Below are 19,460 nucleotides of genomic sequence, written 5' to 3' on the forward strand. Positions count from 1 at the left end.
GTAAACTACCAACATTACCTGTTTTATAAAGCTCTCTATATACAGTCTACGATATAAAATAGTCAAGACTACCATACACATTAATGCATCAGTATTAACAATCTAATGTTATTTAACATAACATTTGTAATAATCAGTTACACTTACATTGTAACGAGTACTTAAGTCCATGTTACTGATAGTACTCCTGTACTTTTACTTAAATAAGAGATTGAGTGCAGGAATTTTACTTGTACTGAAGTATCTTTACATTGTTTTTGTTTTGAACTTTTACATATGTAAAGGATCTGAGTGCCTCTTCCACCACTGCTTACCACTGAAGCCTCACCTTTTCACCATTTAGATTATTGCTATCTAAACCAAGGCAAAGCAATCAATTTGATCACTGTTACTGGAAAAAAAAAGGGGGAAAAAGGATCAGTGATATAATTTATCATGCTGATTGAGACACATTGTATTCCCTCGTAAAAAAACAACACGTTTTATACTTCTGATCTTTGTTTTTCATATCTGTTTTAAAATATGTCATAAGCTTTCTCATTCATCTTTTTTTTCAACAGTTGTAGTGATATGTTTGAGCTGTGCTTGAATGTGGTTGTATTTGTACCTGGAATAAGATGTATGTATTAATACTTATATACCTAAGATGTATATTTGTACTTATAGTAAAAGTTAATTAACCGTGGGCCTGGCTGTCCTTTGTAGTTTGTCCTTCATGTATGTATGTTGTGGCTGCCACTGCTAAATGCCCTGTCACACTGCCCATGTCTCTGATAGGTAACCGTGGTACTGTATCCGGCCGTATCTGCAATAAACCTCACAACCTCCTGTCTGCCAATCCACCAGGGGGAAAAAAGACAACCTGGTTTTCAGAGGTCATTTTGTTTCTATTTATTTTGTATTCTTTTATTTATTTCTTCACTGCTCTTACAGCGAACATGATTACAGAGAGAGTACATCAATATTACTGTATGTGGCTGGAGTAGACCAAGTAGGAGGGTGTGTGTGTGTGTGTGTGTGTGTGTGTGTGTGTGTGTCTGAGAGCCTTTGACTTTGACATTTCAACTACATAAAATGGCATTTTCACTGTTATCTGGGTAACTTGGATGGGCTTGCATCTTGAAGTAAGTCCTTGGTTATATAACATTACGATCATCAGCGGTACCTGCATGAAAACATTGTTTGCACCCCTATTAACGCTGGATATATGTGTAGAATTCACAGAGCAGGCCAATTTAATTTGAAGAGCTGGAGGGAAACTTCTATTCCTCTAATTGCTGATGTCTGGATTCAGTGAGGAGGAACATTTTGTTGCTGCCTAGAGAGATGCGGCGGCCCTGAGAGCTCAACGCTCTGCAAATTAAGAAAAACACATCGCCACTTTGACGACTGCAAATAAAAAGAAACGCGCTGCAAGAAGCTCACATCACACGGAAACTGTTTCCAGGGGGCACGAAAAAGTGATGCACACGGCTGGGACACAGGTGCACAGGTGTTGCCATGGTTTGTGTCTTATTAAGTGAATGAAGTCAGTTATCTGTCAGTGGTGTTGGAACATCGCCTTAAATGTAAGCTTTTTTGGCTTATTGTCGCATGATTCAGACGTAGCAGATAACTGCTGTTAAACTAGCGTTAGCCTTTCGCTTATTATTAGCCTGCCAATTCAAATAGTCTGACGAAATACAAACAGTAGGCCTAATTGTGACACCGGGTAACGTGTTGGGAGCTTCTTGCAGCGCGTTTCTCTATTGTGTTGTCAAATTGGGGATTCCACTTCAGAAAGTGAACTTTAAAAGGCAGATGTTCCTTTTGAATTATTCTTTTTTTATGATTAAATATCTGGACAATAAGTTATATTAACATCTAATGCCACATTCTAATCCTTCAACAATTGTATTGTATTATCTCTAATGGGGCTTTGGACCTTTCATCATACTTCCAGGCTTTTTTATGCTTTACTGGAGGGACCTATTATTTTCAAGCAGCATCGGGGTATACGTGCAGTTTAGTGTCCCAAATTCCCTACAATGTCTTTAATTATGAACCTGCTAAACCACCTGTTTAACAGGTATTTTATAGCTCAAAGCCCTAACCATAACCATAACCATAACCATAACCCCCATCATTTGGGACACTCAGTTTTTGGAAAATAATTTGTGACACAAAACTGTATACCGCCATCGGTGTATTTTATACAGTGGTGTGTAATTAAGAAGTAAACAATGTGAACACATTCAGTGTAATTTCATTTATTATTATTATTATTATTATTATTATTATGCATGGCTAAATCAAGCATATCTGAACAAGTGATCTGAGGTACAGTTTGAGAACTCTATTTCTGAGGCAGTCGAAAATGTTATTATAGCATGGCAACACATCTGTGTATCTGACTTTACAGACAGATGGACATCTTGTGTTACCCTTAAAGGGAATGTTAATACAAATGTCACCGTCCCAAAGCACACAATGGCCTTGATACAGAATACTGTATATTAAGAGATGTTCAGTGAATCATTCATTGATCAGTACCAGAAACTCGATAATTACGTCATTGGGTGCTTTTGACTTTCTGCATTTCTCTTTTTTTTCATTTAGCTTTAAACAACTCAAACAAGCTCTTTTTTATCTCCTAAGAATTGTTATTTATACCAAATACAGGCCACTGAAGCTCAATGCACAGATGAAGAACAACGGATGAAGAAGGCTGTGCAAGAGACTCAGGTAGGGAACAGATTCAGTGTTAACGTCAGCGTGGTTACATGTCCTACTGGTCAACAATGGAGGCTGTAAATCTCTTAATGCCCCTCATATTGCAAAAACTCACCCCTATATATTTTTAATGTTGAATAAATGCATGTTTTCGCCTCATATCAGATATGATGTGGGATCACAGCATGAAGGCCACACAAATCCATATAGTGCTTAAAACCTTTAGCTGTCTCGAACATGTGGTTGACTATCTGCACCGAAGACGGACTGAAACGGGGCACCTTCGTAATGTAGCTCTCTGTTGTAGCCTTTTGTTAGTAAACTAGTCCCAGTCTATGATTCAGACAGGAAGTATGCAGTCAGTCTGTCAGAGACTCCTGGCATGAGATCCAGTCAAGTCAAGTGTCAGTTTTATACTTTGACCACAGGGTGGCGTGGTTTCCTTCAGCAAAGTCTCAGCAAAGTCAGTGGGGCTCAGCAGCCGGTTGGTCACAGTGAAAGGCACATTCAGGATGGCTCAGTAGCCAACAGGCACATTGTGTGTGTGTGTGTGTGTGTGTGTGTGTGTGTGTGTGTGTGTGTGTGTGTGTGTGTGTGTGTGTGTGTGTGTGTGTGTGTGTGCGCGTACGCGTGTGCGCGTACGTGCACGTTAGATCTTGGGCCTCCAGCCCTGTATGAACTGTGTGATCTTGGTGACATGGAGTCGGCTCAGGTGGAAGTCATGTGACAGGATGTCCTCAGTCAGCTGCACCAGGAGGCTGCCGTCGATTCGCTCCCTCTGGAACACAGCCACCGCTGCCTCTGATAGGCCAATGAACCGCAGGCAGGCCGACACCTCCTCCAATGACAGCACAGACAGGTCAGTGGGAGGCCGCCAGGTGGGGTCAGGGGGCGGGCACAACCCTTCAGTGACCCCTGTGGACGCCCCGCCGCCCTCTGCACCTCTGGAGGAATCTGTGGTGGGATTGGCAGGGGGCTCAGGCGAGGGGCAAGGGGACTGGCGGTTGAAGGGGTTCAACGCCCCGAAGGGGGCAAATCTGCTCTGTGGAGGTGGCGGCCTCAGTCGAGGTCCGGAGGAGGTGAAGGAATCTACCCACGGCTCTGCCCAGGTGGCCTGTGCTGGCTGGGGATTGGCTGTGTTTGCTGTGTTGTCTGCCGGGGCGGCAGAGGCCGGATCAGGACTGGCAGGGTTAGGGGCCGGGCAGTCGGCCCAGGAGCACGGGTAACAGTAGAGGGAAGCATCTGGAGAGGGCGAGCAGCTAGGACAGAGCAGGAGAAAGTGACATTAGCTTCTAGAATCAGTCAGCATGTCTCAATACACCAAGAAAAATTTAAATAATATACATTTTATTGGGGTGTAGTTTATAGTTATATTCCCATATCAACAATTTCCCGGTAAGCATTTATTTTGTGATTTGCAGGTCAAACATAATCTATACCTGTAGGTTAAAACTTCCCAAACTTATTAGTAATTAACCATTATTTTAACAGTATTTAAATGAATATATTTCAACGTCAAGCAGGTCGTAACATGTTGAAACATTATCATTGAAATACCGTCGATACAGTGGTTATACAGTATGTTAGCTAGACATAAAAAAAAATGTTTCCTTTTCAACCAACTGTATCACCAAATAATCTCACCACAAGGTTCCCTAAGTAGCTGCTCTGGAGCTTTCGATCATATTACATGATCATCAGCAGATGGAGTTTAGCCACTGCCAGCACAACACAGCAGAATCTCCAAACTGTCTGTGGTCCAGTTGCACTGCTGATAATGCAGGTGGCAGGTTTTGAATTTCTCAATAGAAAGTTGCTATTTGTCCCTGTTAACTTTCATGTATTATCTGCTTTAAAGAGTAAGAAGGATGAGATTCGGTGGCTTCCTGCTTGTGCCGTAAAGTACATCCAGAGTGCGATCCGGCGATTCGTCACATGATTGTGCGGCGGTGGGAGTGTCACTGAAATGGCCCATTTGTGTGACGCCCTGTTGTGTACTCCCCCCCCCCCCCCAATGTAGCACAAGTAGACTTTATACTTCACAATCATTGTTTTCCGTCAGACCATGTATAGACCTTGACATTTCTCATCAAACTTAAAGGCAGCTTTATTTCACAGAGAAAGAAAAGAGACGAGCGACTGTGTTTTGGGCTGGAGCTTGTTGCAGTAGGCAGTAAAGTGCTTGTGTTTCGTTTTTTTACCCTTATCGTTTTTTTTTTTAACTTTTTTTGTGGCAGCGATAAAGGCAGGGAGGTTTACTGTTTACTGTACGAGCCTTTCACGCCGCCTCAAAACGGGATGCATTTCTGCAAAAGTTGAATCCGTCTCAACTTCTCGCGCAGTCTATGTGAACCCAGCCTAAAATGTGTCGAGGCCAAAAAAAGGGCTGCCAATCCTTTCATAATTATACTAATATTTCCAAATAAATGTGATACTGATTAGCACAGGCTAAAACATTCACACTGTACCTGTCCTGAAGTCCAGAGGAGTAGAAGGAGAGGTTGGGTCTCGGGGAGGTGGAGGTTTTGGGGAAGCGAGGTGGGACGGGAGGGCTTGGTACCGGACTGGAGATGGAGCCTCCTTTAGAGCAGCGAGGGGGAACTGGAGGGGCGATCAAGTAGCGACACTCCTCTCTCACCTACACACACACACACACACACACACACACACACACACATACACACACACACACACACACACACACACACACACACACAGAAAATGAGAGCTACAAAACAGCAAAAAAGTAAACTCGTAAAATTTGACTTCTCAGAAAGCTGTGTGTGTGTGTGTGTGTGTGTGTGTGTGTGTGTGTGTGTGTGTGTGTGTGTGTGTCTCTCTCTCTGCTGGCTTGTCTCAATGTTCTACTTGGTAAATGTCAAACTTGGTGACCTTTACACCTCAAACAAACTCACACACAGTAGCAAGCTCTTCACACACATACACACATGCGCACATACACACACACACACACACACACACACACACACACACACACACACACACACACAGACAGTGTCTTGGCAGGCTAAATATCATGGGAATGAAGAATGCTGTGTGTGACAGGGTATAATTCTGCTGCATAGCAAACATTAACACCCACACACTCTCTGTACCACTTCTAGCTGCCATCACTTTGAAAGAAAAAAGTTAATTAAGCAAAACAAAGCGTGATAATTTCCCCCTTACAAACACATATGCCATATACACTTGGATGTGAGTACTAACGTTGAAGAACAACCTAACAACTCCAAAGTGAGAACAGATCAGCAAAGAATACAACCTTGGTTTTAACTTGACACACCATGTCCTGGTTTAAAAAACATTTGTATTTTGAAATGGTTTCATATATCTTATAGAGGAACATAAGAGCCTCCAGTTGAACATGAGAAGCATGAAACAATAAGTAGATAGAGTACAATGTTTAGACTGAGCGTTGTCAGAGCACATACAATCCTGAACTCAACAAGTAAAAAAAAATTAAATAAATAAATAAATAAAGAACTGGTAGAAAAAGTAAAAAATGTAGCCACAACAATCTGACAAAGAAATTCAGTTACACGTCATATATTACACATTGCACTTGAGCACTACGAAAGAAAAAATTCCACAACTTTCTCATATATGTCAAATAAAAATCGATTTCCCTTTTCTGTCACCAAAGCTTTCTATCAAGTGATGTACCACAGTAATGTTACGACCACATGTTGTTTATGAAGGCCAGTAGTTTTACAGTTCTAAATACTCACTGTTTGGTTGCAACGTCATGCAGTGGAACACATTTTTGTAAAAAAAAAAGCTATTAATTCTAATAAAGCTATTAATTCAAGTACTCTGGATTGAGTTTACGTGCCTTTCCTCTATAAGAAAAGGCCGAAGTTGTGTCCCCACATCTATTTTTAAATTATGAGGTGCTCAAATTGTCTATCCAGGTAGCTTAAAATACAGACAGGAGACCCCCAGGAATGAGTTTTAGCTTTTCATCAGGAAACCCTGATAAATGAACTAATGACTGAACTAGGGGTGCACGATTCAGAAAATGTCACGATTCGATCGATTTTTAGGCTCACGATTCGATTCAAAAATCGATTTTCGATTCAAAAAACGATTCACAGTATGTAAATATAGTTACTTTTCCCATGTGACTGTGGTAGACATACAATTTAAAAATTTTGAATTAAAAAAAAAAAAAAAAGAATCGATTTTGAATCGGTACAGCTTGAATCGCGATTTGAATATGAATCGATTTTTTTGCACACCCCTAGACTGAACCGTCCATGAGGTAGACTGGGTAGGAGGAGGGTGTACCATTTTAGTGTTGTCATTAAACTAAACTAAAAATGTGGTTCGATATGCTGCATTAATGCATTCATAATTACTTTATCAAATGAACTATGGACAACAATTTTTAGATTTGTCGTTTAAGTATTAACAAAATTACCAGCTATTCTTTCTTGCCAACATGGCTGAGCAGACAAAAAAAAAAAAAACTAAAACTTCTAAGACAAAAAGTCTAAGACAAAAAAAAGAGTGCCCACCCTTTTTGATTGACACGTGATTTTCATGATGATCAATCGCCATCTTTTGTTTTCTGTTCTAATCACCAGAAATGGTTGTGGCCGTCTTCGATCGTGAAATCGATAATAATTTGGTCATTCTTAAGACCAAAGGCTCCATCAGTATTCTACTCTACCATCAAGACTGATCTGGCTCGTTGCTATTTATTGAATTATTGTATTCCAGCACACATGTACCTGCATCCTTGGTGATATGTATTCATGTGTATTGGTGTGTGGCTGTGAGTGTGTGCGTGCGCGCCTGTGTGTGTGTGTGTGTGTGTTTGTCCATTGAGGTTTAAAAGCTGTAATGTATGAATAATTCAAACCAGGCATCCTGACTTCTAACAACCGGATGCTGCTGTGGACCGATAAGAGGAATGAGAGACAGAAGGGTGAAAGTAAGGACAGGAGGTGAAGACTGAAACTCACAGCATCAGATTTGGGAGGTACGGGTGGCGGGGTAGACACTCTCGTCACCATGGTACCAAGAGATCCGTCCAATGAGGCAGACGAATGAAAGGAGATGAGATTTGGCTCCTTCCCCAAGCCCTCTGCATTCTGATTGGTCCAGAGTTCCTCGTAAGGGATTTCCTCACTGGTCCTCATTTCAGCCTCAGTCCACTCAGGAGTGAAATACTCCCGCTCCTCACCTGGTCCCTCCCCCAGCCGCTCTCCAAGAGAGTCCCTGCAGCGCTGTGATAAGCTGTCCGAAACCCCGCCCCCGTACCCGCACATGGAGAGGCGCTGCAGCGCCGGTGCCAAGGAGTCCTGACCCGACACACACATGCGAGAGCGCCGCGGGCTCACACACTCCTCTGTCATACACTCCAGCTCTGGCCGGGTTTCTCTAACAGCTCGAGAGTAGGCATCCGGGTCGAATGCGTGTCGCAATAGGAGGCTTTCCAGCGCTGCCGTGTGGACAGAGGCCTCGGCCACGTTGAACCGGGGCATGCAGCGCAGCAGCAGGAAGTGGGAGGGGGAGACTTCCTGCCGGCGGAGTACCATGCAGAGCACCACCGTCTTGCTGACGATGTTGAGCAGCTTGTAGCGGTGGCCCTCTCGGACCGCGTGGCGGTCGTAGGGGTTTCGTGGCGGTCGAGAAGGCACGGACACATTGACGGGGAGGCGAACCCTCTCGATGATGCTGCGTACCGTGTGCTCCCCTCCCAGCATGCCTTGCTCTAGAGGGGAGCGTGTGCAAAAGCGTCCACGGCAACCAAAGGGTAGGCTGACGCTCTGATTGGTGCGATGGTTCATACAGACCAGGCATGGAGTTTTACCTGAAGATGCAGAGACATTTGGATTAGTCAAGGGTCTTCTGTTCAATGATATTTCTCAAACGTTGATAACGTGATGTACTAAGCATGGTTATGAAAAACACTAGAATGATTAACTTAAAGGTCCCATGGCATGGAAATTTCACTTTATGAGGTTTTTTAACATTAATGTGAGTTCCCCCAGCCTGCCTATGGTCCCCCAGTGGCTAGAAATGGTAATAGATGTAAACCGAGCCCTGGGTATCCTGCTCCGCCTTTGAGAAAATGAAAGCTCAGATGGGCCGATCTGGAATCTTCCCTTTATGACGTCATAAGGAGGAAGGTTACCTCCCCTTTCTCTGCTTTGCCCGCACAGAGAATTTGGCCCACCCATGAGAGAGAAAGAGACATCATGGCTCTCAAATGAGCAAAGTGGCAGTTGGTCAAGACCACACCCCCACCCTCCACCTTGCCCCCCCCTCTCTCCTCCTCAATAGCATTTAAAGCTACAGACACAGAAATGGCACATACTAAGGAAAGCTCATTGTGGGACTGGCTCTAGTGGCTGTAATTCTGCACCAAGGCTGAATTTCGGGAAAGAGACTTCAGATACAGTATTAGGGGACCACTAAGGTCTATATAAAAGAGACTTCAGATACAGTATTAGGGGACCACTAAGGTCTATATAAAAGAGACTTCAGATACAGTATTAGGGGACCACTAAGGTCTATATAAAAGAGACTTCAGATACAGTATTAGGGGACCACTAAGGTCTATATAAAAGAGACTTCAGATACAGTATTAGGGGACCACTAAGGCCTATATAAAAGAGACTTCAGATACAGTATTAGGGGACCACTAAGGTCTATATAAAAGAGACTTCAGATACAGTATTAGGGGACCACTAAGGTCTATATAAAAGAGACTTCAGATACAGTATTAGGGGACCACTAAGGTCTATATAAAAGAGACTTCAGATACAGTATTAGGGGACCACTAAGGTCTATATAAAAGAGACTTCAGATACAGTATTAGGGGACCACTAAGGCCTATATAAAAGAGACTTCAGATACAGTATTAGGGGACCACTAAGGTCTATATAAAAGAGACTTCAGATACAGTATTAGGGGACCACTAAGGTCTATATAAAAGAGACTTCAGATACAGTATTAGGGGACCACTAAGGTCTATATAAAAGAGACTTCAGATACAGTATTAGGGGACTACTAAGGTCTATATAAAAGAGACTTCAGATACAGTATTAGGGGACCACTAAGGTCTATATAAAAGAGACTTCAGATACAGTATTAGGGGACCACTAAGGTCTATATAAAAGAGACTTCAGATACAGTATTAGGGGACCACTAAGGTCTATATAAAAGCATCCAAAAAGCAGCATGTCATGGGACCTTTAATTTCCAGATACAGTGCATCACTGCTTCTATAGGCCGACAATGCACAGTTGCAAGTTGAACAAACAAGTCGCTGGAACTGAAACAGGCAACAGGCAACGCATGCTTAGAAGTGAATGGGAGTGAATATTAGTGGGATGGAAGTGTAATGTGACCACAGTATATAGAAAAAAGTTTTAAGTTTTGAACCGAAACCAACCAGCGTCAAAGCAAAAACATCCATATCAACTTCCAAAATAGACAAAACCGTTTTCTTCTTATTTTTTTATCTTTTTTAGGGCTTTTCCCTTTTCATTTTGATAGTGACAGACAGGAAATGGGGGGGAGAGAAAGAGAAGGGGATGACACGCACCAAAGGACTCAGCCCACATGGGGTGCACGCTCTTACTGGGGAAGCTAGAGGTCGCCCCGGAATGAACGTTCTTTTCCAATACTGTATTACCAATGATGTCACCGATTGTCACCCTTTTCATTCTCATGTCATGAACAACCCCTGAAATAGGACTCCATAAAACATAGAACCCAAAAGTTTGGCCTCACGTACTTCTAGGAGTCTTTCCCAGGCGTCTCAAGAGCGCGCTCAGTCCAGTCTTGTCCTTAGAGGGCGTGGCACACAGAAGCTCCGCCTTCCCCATGAGTGACAGCTCATCTCCAGCCTGCAGAGTGAAGCTGTAGGGCTCACTGTCCTCACTGAACTCGCCCGAAACCACCTGCAGCATACACACATGTATGGATGCATGGATAGGATATTGCATGACAGAAACGTTTTAAGTATGATATTCTTATGTTACTCAAACCTTGACACTACAAGTGATCGTCTCCATGACAAAGACCCGGTCAGGGAAGACTCCGGCAACTTCCTCCACACTGGAAAAATACTGGACCGGATCCCTGACGTCTCGGTCTTCATCCAACAACTTGAACTTCCCTACAGAGGGGATGGGAGCGGGATAGTGGAAAGAGAAGAGAAGGGTGAAGGAGGTGTACGAAGGGAGGTACAAAGATGGAAGGAGGAAGAGGAAGTGAGTTGGAAAAGGAAGTGGAGAAAAGCATGAGAGAAGAATAAGGTGGAGGGAGCCCAGAGGAAAGAGGAATATGAAGTAAAGGGGGGGAAAGGAGGAGGAAGGAATGTAGGAGAGAAGAGTAGAGGAAGACAAGAAGGGAGAAGAGGAAGGAAAGAGGAAAAAGGAGAGGTGAAACCGTTTTTGTTGTCTTTTCTGTTTTTGACTTCCTACAGTATTACTTCAAACTCTCTCTCTCTCTCTCTCACTCACACACACACACACACACATACACACACAAACCCTTGGTGGACACTGTTTGGACGAGAAGAATACAAAGACACCTCCGTGACCTATGACCTGGCACCAGCTCTCGACCAATCGACAGCCGACAGGGTTGGCATGGCAACCAATAAAGGACCCCCATTCTCACGCAGAGCAGAGACACATCACCATGGAGACACTCACACATACACTCACACTTTCACCCTTTCTTTCCCTTGCTCATCCCCTCCTCCGTCTGTAAATCTTTCACCCGAGCGTTGCAGTCCAGTAACTGTTTGTGTTCTTTAAACTGCTCTTCTTTTTGGTTTGTGCCACTTTTTGACGTGTAGAGACCATTTCAGGATTGCAAAATTGGCTCCAAATCAGCCTTTTTAAAATCACATTATCCTTTCTTCTTATTTACCAGTTTATCGGATTGCATTTAACTGCTACGACCCCTCGAAGGATCCTCCTTTTTCTCACAGTCTAAATGTTTGTTTGTGTGTGTGAGGGAAAGAGACATGAGAAAGTTTGTTTTTTTTGTCTGGGAGGCAGAGCAGAATACCAAACTCCAACATCCTCCTCGCCAGCGCCTCCCTCCCTTTCTCTCCTCCTCTTTCTCCCACCCCCACCTTCCAATTCTAACAGACCCCCAGGACCAGGAGCTTCCACCCACCGAACAATACCAGCAAGTGCTGCTTTTCCGCACAACCCACCACCACCCCTCCTAAAGAAGTGAGACTCCTAACAGAACTGAGGCGTAACAAGCTATTACTACGTTTCAAGAAATAAAAACGGAACCACTCAGGCTTTTAAATCCCGACACACAAGGCTTTGGCCACCAGTTCCACATTACCAGGGTGGCTGTGGCGCCACTTACTTTTCTGAAACACATTCATTCAGCTTTTCTGTCCTCTACCCTTCAGTCATCCTTGGCTCTCTCGCTGAGAGAGAGAGAGAGAGAGAGAGAGAGAGAGAGAGAGACAGAGAGAGAGAGAGAGAGAGAGGTTAAGAAGGACGGAGCATCCTGTTGTCTATCCCCATGGGGAAACCTATATTGCTCTCCTCCTAAGCTTATTTAGACTTCCTGTATGAAGTCATCACACAGACATTAGCTCATCACTGGCGGTGGCCTCTGATTCAACAACAACTCACCTGTCATGTTTAAAAAGACAAAAAGCGTCCTAAAAGTATGCATACATTTAAATTGTTTTTTTTTGGCTGGCTTTTCCTTTGCTATTGGAATGCATCAGTAAAATTGGTTCACAACTGATGTCGGGTTGATGGAATGCTGCAGGGTCCAGCGACAGAAATGCCCCCAACAATACAACTATCCCAATGCCATATGGCAGCCCTTACAAGGCTGTTATTGAAACCTTTTTAAACTATGTTACAGTGAAGCCTCTTTTCCACCAGTGCAACCATTTTAGTTTCCTGTCTACTGTTACAGCTACCTAAAAAAAAAAAAAAAAAGGTGGAAGTAAATCATGGACCTGCTGCTTTGTATCTTTTAAAGCTGGTCAGACACTCAAATTCCTGCCAAGCCAGAGGTCCATCTGATCACCCAACAGCCACATGATGGTCCAGACAAGTAACAGTGACCCCCTAAAACTGAATGTGAAACGAGAACCAATCTGGCAGGAATAAAATTGGTTTGGGCGACCCATTCAGGGTTAAAATCGGGCTTAATCTGTACAGTGTCTGCCCACCTTTAAGAGAAGGAGATTTAGAGTGTGAGACATTAAATAAGGCTATAGTACAAATGTTCACCTATTCCCAATGTGCTTATTCTTAGTAGCTCTTTTTGAATGTGTGTCTCTTTATGGAAGTGCAATACTAAATCACTGGAACACCCCTTTAAGAAACCCTGGTTACACTACAGCCCATTGTTATGCTGAGACATCCCTTATTGGACTTGGACTTAATTAAAGTCCTTCTGCTATAGTGAAACCAAGAGAGCTCCTGTTGAGGCAGTACATCTGTTACATTTATATACTGTATGTTGGCTTTTGAGATGTTAACTTCTTGCTGCGAACTGCTTATATTGCCAGTAATGACAGTCACGTGATTCCGCAAGCGGAAATGTCTAAAATGACAATGACCTCAACGCACCCCCTCCCTCCCAAGTTTTCTTTCATTCTTCCGAAAAGGAGCCTGCGAGGCGGCAGCAGTGTGAGGTGACATCAGCACTCCATCGGTGGAGGAAATGAATGAAGAGGAGGCATTAGGATCCAGTTACACAGCAAATAATGTGACTGGTCGGACAGTCTGAACAATGGGATTGTGGGGGATTGAGCTCCGGTGAGATCATAGTGACTGGACTCATTCAGCAGGAAGATGACAGGTCAATAGACCAGGAGGAGTCAGGGAAGGTCACATCTACAGTAGCTGGTTGGATGTGGGTATTTGGCTGCGCATCAATCAATATTGTTAAATGTGACCACTTACAGTAGGCCTACATGTTGAAAAATGATCATTTAATTCATGATTTTCCAATTTCACCCAAATAATTTTTTTTTTTTTTTTGGCGTAAGCATGAGTTTGTAGTGCCTGGCTTGAGATAAAGGCTTAGACAAGATAAATGGCAGTGGTATCTCTAATACCTGGCACGCATGCCTTTTCGAAGAAGCAACCAGAGGACGGTCACACAAACTCAGAAAGAACGTGCAAACTCTACAAAGAAAGATCCCAGTCAACCCTGGTGGGGTTTGAACCCTCGACCCTGCAAAATGCAGATGTACCATTTCACCGTTCAAATTACAGTAAATCATAGATTGGGATGATACTCTCTGTTGTATTTAAGCTGGACTTACACAAATTCTTATCAACTACGTTCACATGAGAATAAAGTATTTAACTTGAACTTGTTTTATTTCATCTTTAGAATGTATCTTTAGAGCGTGTGTGTGTGTGTGTGTGTGTGTGTGTGTGTGTGTGTGTGTGTGTGTGTGTGTGTGTGTGTGTGCGTGCGTGCGTGCGTGCGCTCACCCTGGTATTGCAGAGGGATGTCTATCTTGGGTCCAATAACGTAGTGTCCCTCCTCTAAGCTGTGAGCAGTCACAGTGGTCCACTGACGGCAGGAGTGTAACAGCACCACATCCTCCTCCGAAAGCCCCTCCACACATTCACCTGGAACAAACACACATTAACACACAGAAATGGATTAGGATTAACAACAAATTGAATTCAAAAACAGGTTTTTAACTTCTAAAATCAGACTACAGTAGGTAGCTAAGCAATGAAAAACACTAAAACACTCCCACACACAAACACCCACATGCATTCAGGATTCAGAGTCTGTAATTACCACTATCAGTGACAGTTCACCACCCCTAACCTACTCATCAGGATCCTGCTGTGCAACTGGCAACCCACTATTACACAGCCCACACACACACACACACACACACACACACACACACACACACACACACGTGTCTCCCTCACAGACTCACATGGATGCACATCTGTTTATGTTGCTGACTGATAGCTGTTACTACCTTTTAAACTAACAATCATGTTGATGGATGGCTGAATACAAACACAGGACAGACGATGAGATGACATGTCAAAGGTTTTGCTGCATGTTAAAGGGTCAGTTCGCCCAAATCACAAAAAGACACATTTTCCCTCTTATGCCTCGCGGTTATCGAGCCATGCAGATCGTTTTGATTACGGATTTTTTTTTCCCCCCACCGCTAAGACTACAGCTACCGTCCAAGAGCGATGAAGGGGACTTTTTGTGTTGTTACGCTCAAAGCAAAAATTGTACACAACAGTAATGCCTTTTTCCATAAACACATGGTTACTCTGGATGACTCACAGACGTTGCTGTCAACGGTTTTCAGGAGTTACCCGCAAATTACCACGTGTCAAAAAGATACTGGATGTAAAAAGAGTCAAAAGAAGTCAACTGCACAGATGTCTCCATTGCAAACACCCACATTATTATTTATATAAGTCCAATATTTAATGGTTTATTTTCATTGGCTTTATTTCACACCAAAAGTAAAAAACTAAGTAAAAAACAGTGCACAGTGAGGTGGATATTTTAAGTAACCGAGAATCTGTTAGTAGCAATACCACACAATAAAAATATAAGAGTAGTCCCACCTTCAACAGTACACGACTATTATCAGCAACATGTACTCAGGCTATTAAGTATCAACAGTGAAAGTACTCCTTATGCAGAATGGCTCCTTATTAAGTATTATCATTATAATATATTGTGTTATCATATTATGCACTTTACATACCATTGGGTGATTGAATCTATAACAATGCATTGTATCTTTAATCTTAATCTGATATGTTTTGTATGTAAAATCTTAATCTGCAAAATCAGTGGTACCCGTCAAATGGAGTAACAAGTACAACATTTCCCTCTGACATGTAGTGGGGTAGAAGTATAAAATAACATTAAAAGGAATAGGGTACAAGCACCTCAAACATGTAAGTATGTTTACAGTATGAGCAAATGTATAGTTACTTTCCACCACTGGTTACAGCCACAGATAATTCCACCTGGGTTATATGAGAGCATGTTTTCATGTGATTTGGATTAACTGACACTTAATGTATGACATCAATTGCCTTTGTGTAGCATAATGTAGTCTACTTTTCCATCATGGCTATACATTATCTGTTATGCGAGTATGTTATAGCATGCAGTCTGGATCATTCATAAATTTAATAAAGTCATCACACTAAATTACACCCCCACACTCACACTGAACCACAGTCTCTCCATGCAGACAAAACACTGTTGTTGTGCTGTTTTTAATGTTAAATGGAGGGGTTAAAAGCTTAAATGAAATGCTGACATCAAGCCTTGTTGTAAATAACTAACCACCAACTGGGTTGGCTGGTTGTGCAAACAAGTGCTACAGTGCAGTTAATGAACATCTACGGGTTCTCTCTCGCTCTCTCTCTCTCGCTCGCTCTCTATACAATGCACGCGCGCGGCCAGAAGTAAGGTGCGTAATTTTCGGCGACCGTGACACGGCTCGGGTGCGCGCTTTTGTCCGAGAAGGAAAGTTGGAGGTTTTCCTCCTCGTCGCTGCTCGTTAGTATTCACCACATTCACCGACAGATTACAGCATTTACATATGAAAAGAATTGAGCAGCACTTCAGCAGCACAACAGATACTTTGTGGCTTTCCGGGCCCTCGCTGGACAGGAACAACTTTGGCCATGACGTTCCCAAAGTAAAGACACCAAATCTGGTGATGCAGAGAATCATTTTGGCTGCAAAACATGACACAAATAAATAGAAAAGCTGAACACAAATGTTACTCAATGGTTGGTGTGAACTCGGAAAGTCGGCGTCCGAGAGTAAATGCAGCAGCTGCATCAAGACAGCCAGATTTAATCAAAATAATAACGGAAATAAAGCGGCGTTGGTTTCAAAATAAGAGCACCAAATGTGCCCGGGCAACTGGGCCAGTGTATAAAACGTGTCATTATATTCCATACTTTGGCCCCCAGTAGTGGCTTCTCCAATATTTTGTCGAACTACATCAATAATGTCCAAAATGTTGCCCGTGATGAAAAAACTCTATCACTCTAAACACTCTAATGATTGATTGACTGTGACAAATTTGCTTTGACAGCACAGCTCGTTTTAAAAGAAACGTAATTGGACTAATGCATGCACTGTAAAGCTATTTTAATTCAAAGCAAATCTGAGCAACATCTTTATTGAACCCATCAGCCAAAATTAAAAAAAAAAATGGTACTAAAATAGTAAAGCACACCCGAGATCATAGATTCAGGCGGTAGCTCCAGGGCAGACAGGAGACCTTCGGTTGGCCGCTGTGGCGGCTCGATTTCAGCCAGCTCCTGGGGTCTGATATGGACCTCCCCGACGAATCCGCAAACTTTCTTTTATTGCCGTTAGGGTTTGTGCTGGCTGGGTTTAGGTTGCTGTAGTTGTTGGCTGGGGGGGTATCAATAAATTAGGTCCCTACTGTATTACTGTGTTGCAAAGTGGCATGTAATTAATGAAAAAATGCTGCTGTGTGGCAGAAAAAGTATGTATTACTGAGTATAATTCTGTAACATTATGATTTACAATTCCTCTCTAACGTTATCATCTAAGGATTTCGGGCGTTTCTCCTTTTTTTGCATTAAGTAATAGCAACTTGAGGGGATAAAGGTTATATGGCAGGCATCCAAACGACACGCTCCGTGTCATTGATAAAAATTACAGAATTTCCTGTGTTTGAACATAGTTGGAAACATTTGGGATAATGTAAGTACACAACAACAAAAGATATACCATATAGTTGTTGTTAGACATTTTACTGAGAAATATTACATATATCTTTAAAGGTACACTGTGTAGTGTTTTAAGTATTTTATTAGCTAAAATCAATGTCTTCATTCATAAATATGTCCTCATTGGTGTAAAATTACCTCTGCCAATGATCTGACTTATCCTCGTAAGTGAAGAATTTCTTTTCTGTATTTACATTAGACGGGCAAGTCCAAGGAGGCTTCCATGTCGTTCCGCCATTTTGAAAAACTATAATTGCTGAGAGGGACATAAAGCACTAGTTGTCTAGCTAATCCACAGCACGTTTTCGTTCAGAGCCAGCGTCACGTGACTGAAACCAGCTGAAACGGAGAAGGAGATCAGTGAGAGGTGCTTGTCACGGCCCCGGCAAATTTGAAAGCCTGCACTGCACTTTAGTTCATAATGGAGGATCATACTTATGCCGAGCCACAGGAGAAGGAACGCCTCATCGCCAAAAAAGCGAAAATTGGAAGACATTTTTTCATAGCTTCTTGGTACTAACGGCTAGGGGTGGGGGGGAAAATTGATACAACATAGTATCGTGATCTTTTTCCGTGGCAATACTGTATCGATACACAGACGCCAAGTATCGATATTTTATTATATATGTGTTGGTCAGTTTGTCTGCTTGACAATCCCATTTTGCAGCAATAAAATTGAAGTGAGATGAACAAACAAAGAAATGTATCTTTTTAGATAAAACAGATGTTGACAAAGTTTACTTTTTGGGACGTCGTTTGAAATTGGGAAAAAAATTGAAGTGGAAAAAAAGGTCATAAATTGCAATATATCGCAGAATATTGCAATATGTTTAAAATTGAAATAATATTATATCGTGACATACGTATCGTGATGATATCGTATCGTGAGGCCTCTGGTGATTCCCACCACTACTAACGGCTACCGTAGTTGCAACACACATTTGAAAAAGCGAGGCGCTAGAGAGCACTATTCGTTTGAATGCAAAATACAATTTCACCGCTAGATGGGAGAAATTCCTACGCAGTGTACCTTTAAAAGACACAAGCCTTCTATGTACTCTTGAACTGTTTAAATTCATTAAAATTCCCGCTTTAAACTATTAGCCTACCACTATAATCCTTCTCAAAATGTCTGCCTAAATTAGCTATGGTAATTTAATTTGTTTTGCTAATAGAGGCTGTTCCGTCAACATTATTCCCAACTAGGTTATGCTCTAAGCTACTGATAACTGATAATAATTATGTATTAATGTTATTATTCAAAATGTTAGTTAATCTCCAAAAAGTGTTTTCCTTATTGACAACGGCCAAGGTTAAAGATTTATTTTGAAAACATTGACCGGAAGCTGTGATTTCTCCTGCCAATCTTGACACTGTTGAGATACTCTTCAGTAAATTGCTACACTTGTTCTTACATGCTGGTGTCGTGATACTAAAAATCTAAGAAACACACTTCCCTCGATGAAAGTTTGAGTTGACCTCTTTTACTGACTAGAAAACCATATTTACCGCCATGTATCATCATTAGCCTGCTGTCAGTTAGCCTACTTTAACCCTGGTGATATGAACCGACGGAGGAGCGAGTTCTGTCTCTTACCGTGGGCCAGACGGACCAGAGTGGGCAGACGGAACTTGCTGACCACCGCGTCCAACGGCAGCGCCAACGGGCTCCAAGTGATCTCCGACAGGCTCGCCGACAACTTCTCCATCCTCCCGGGTCATCACGCTACCGGAGATAATGGTGATAGCGATGGTGAAGATAGTGATGGTGGTGGTGATGACGATGAACTGGAGGAAGGTGATGGTGGCGGTGGTATAATGGCAAAGAGTTTCGCCATGTTTGAATGGAGGAGAGGGAGCGCAGTCACAGTCGGTGCGCACGAGCGGTGGGAGGGAGCGCGAGCCCTCTCTCTTTCTTCCTCTCTGTCATTCAGTGTTTGTCGAGCACCACCACCCCCACACATAAACCATAACAGG

General features: G+C 42.6%; 1 protein-coding gene across 2 annotated transcripts; it reads right to left on the reverse strand.

Moving 5' to 3' along the window:
• Nucleotides 1–982: 982 nt before the first annotated feature.
• gareml (GRB2 associated, regulator of MAPK1-like) lies at nucleotides 983–19,460 on the reverse strand. 2 transcript variants are annotated; one of them, XM_031322355.2, is made up of 8 exons: nucleotides 19,081–19,460; nucleotides 14,193–14,333; nucleotides 10,737–10,867; nucleotides 10,484–10,649; nucleotides 7,701–8,551; nucleotides 5,181–5,350; nucleotides 3,355–3,971; nucleotides 983–1,037 (listed from the first exon to the last, which is right to left on the reverse strand). In XM_031322355.2, exons 1-7 carry the CDS (start codon nucleotides 19,190–19,192, stop codon nucleotides 3,362–3,364), a joined length of 2,181 nt encoding a protein of 726 aa, XP_031178215.1. In that variant the 5' UTR covers nucleotides 19,193–19,460; the 3' UTR covers nucleotides 983–1,037; nucleotides 3,355–3,361. The 2 variants fall into 2 exon arrangements, with proteins under 2 accessions (XP_031178215.1, XP_031178214.1); XM_031322354.2 differs by lacking the exon at nucleotides 983–1,037 and having other exon boundaries at nucleotides 2,593–3,971.

This window comes from Sander lucioperca, chromosome 19 (assembly GCF_008315115.2).
Source record: "Sander lucioperca isolate FBNREF2018 chromosome 19, SLUC_FBN_1.2, whole genome shotgun sequence".
NCBI classification, from domain to species: domain Eukaryota; kingdom Metazoa; phylum Chordata; class Actinopteri; order Perciformes; family Percidae; genus Sander; species Sander lucioperca.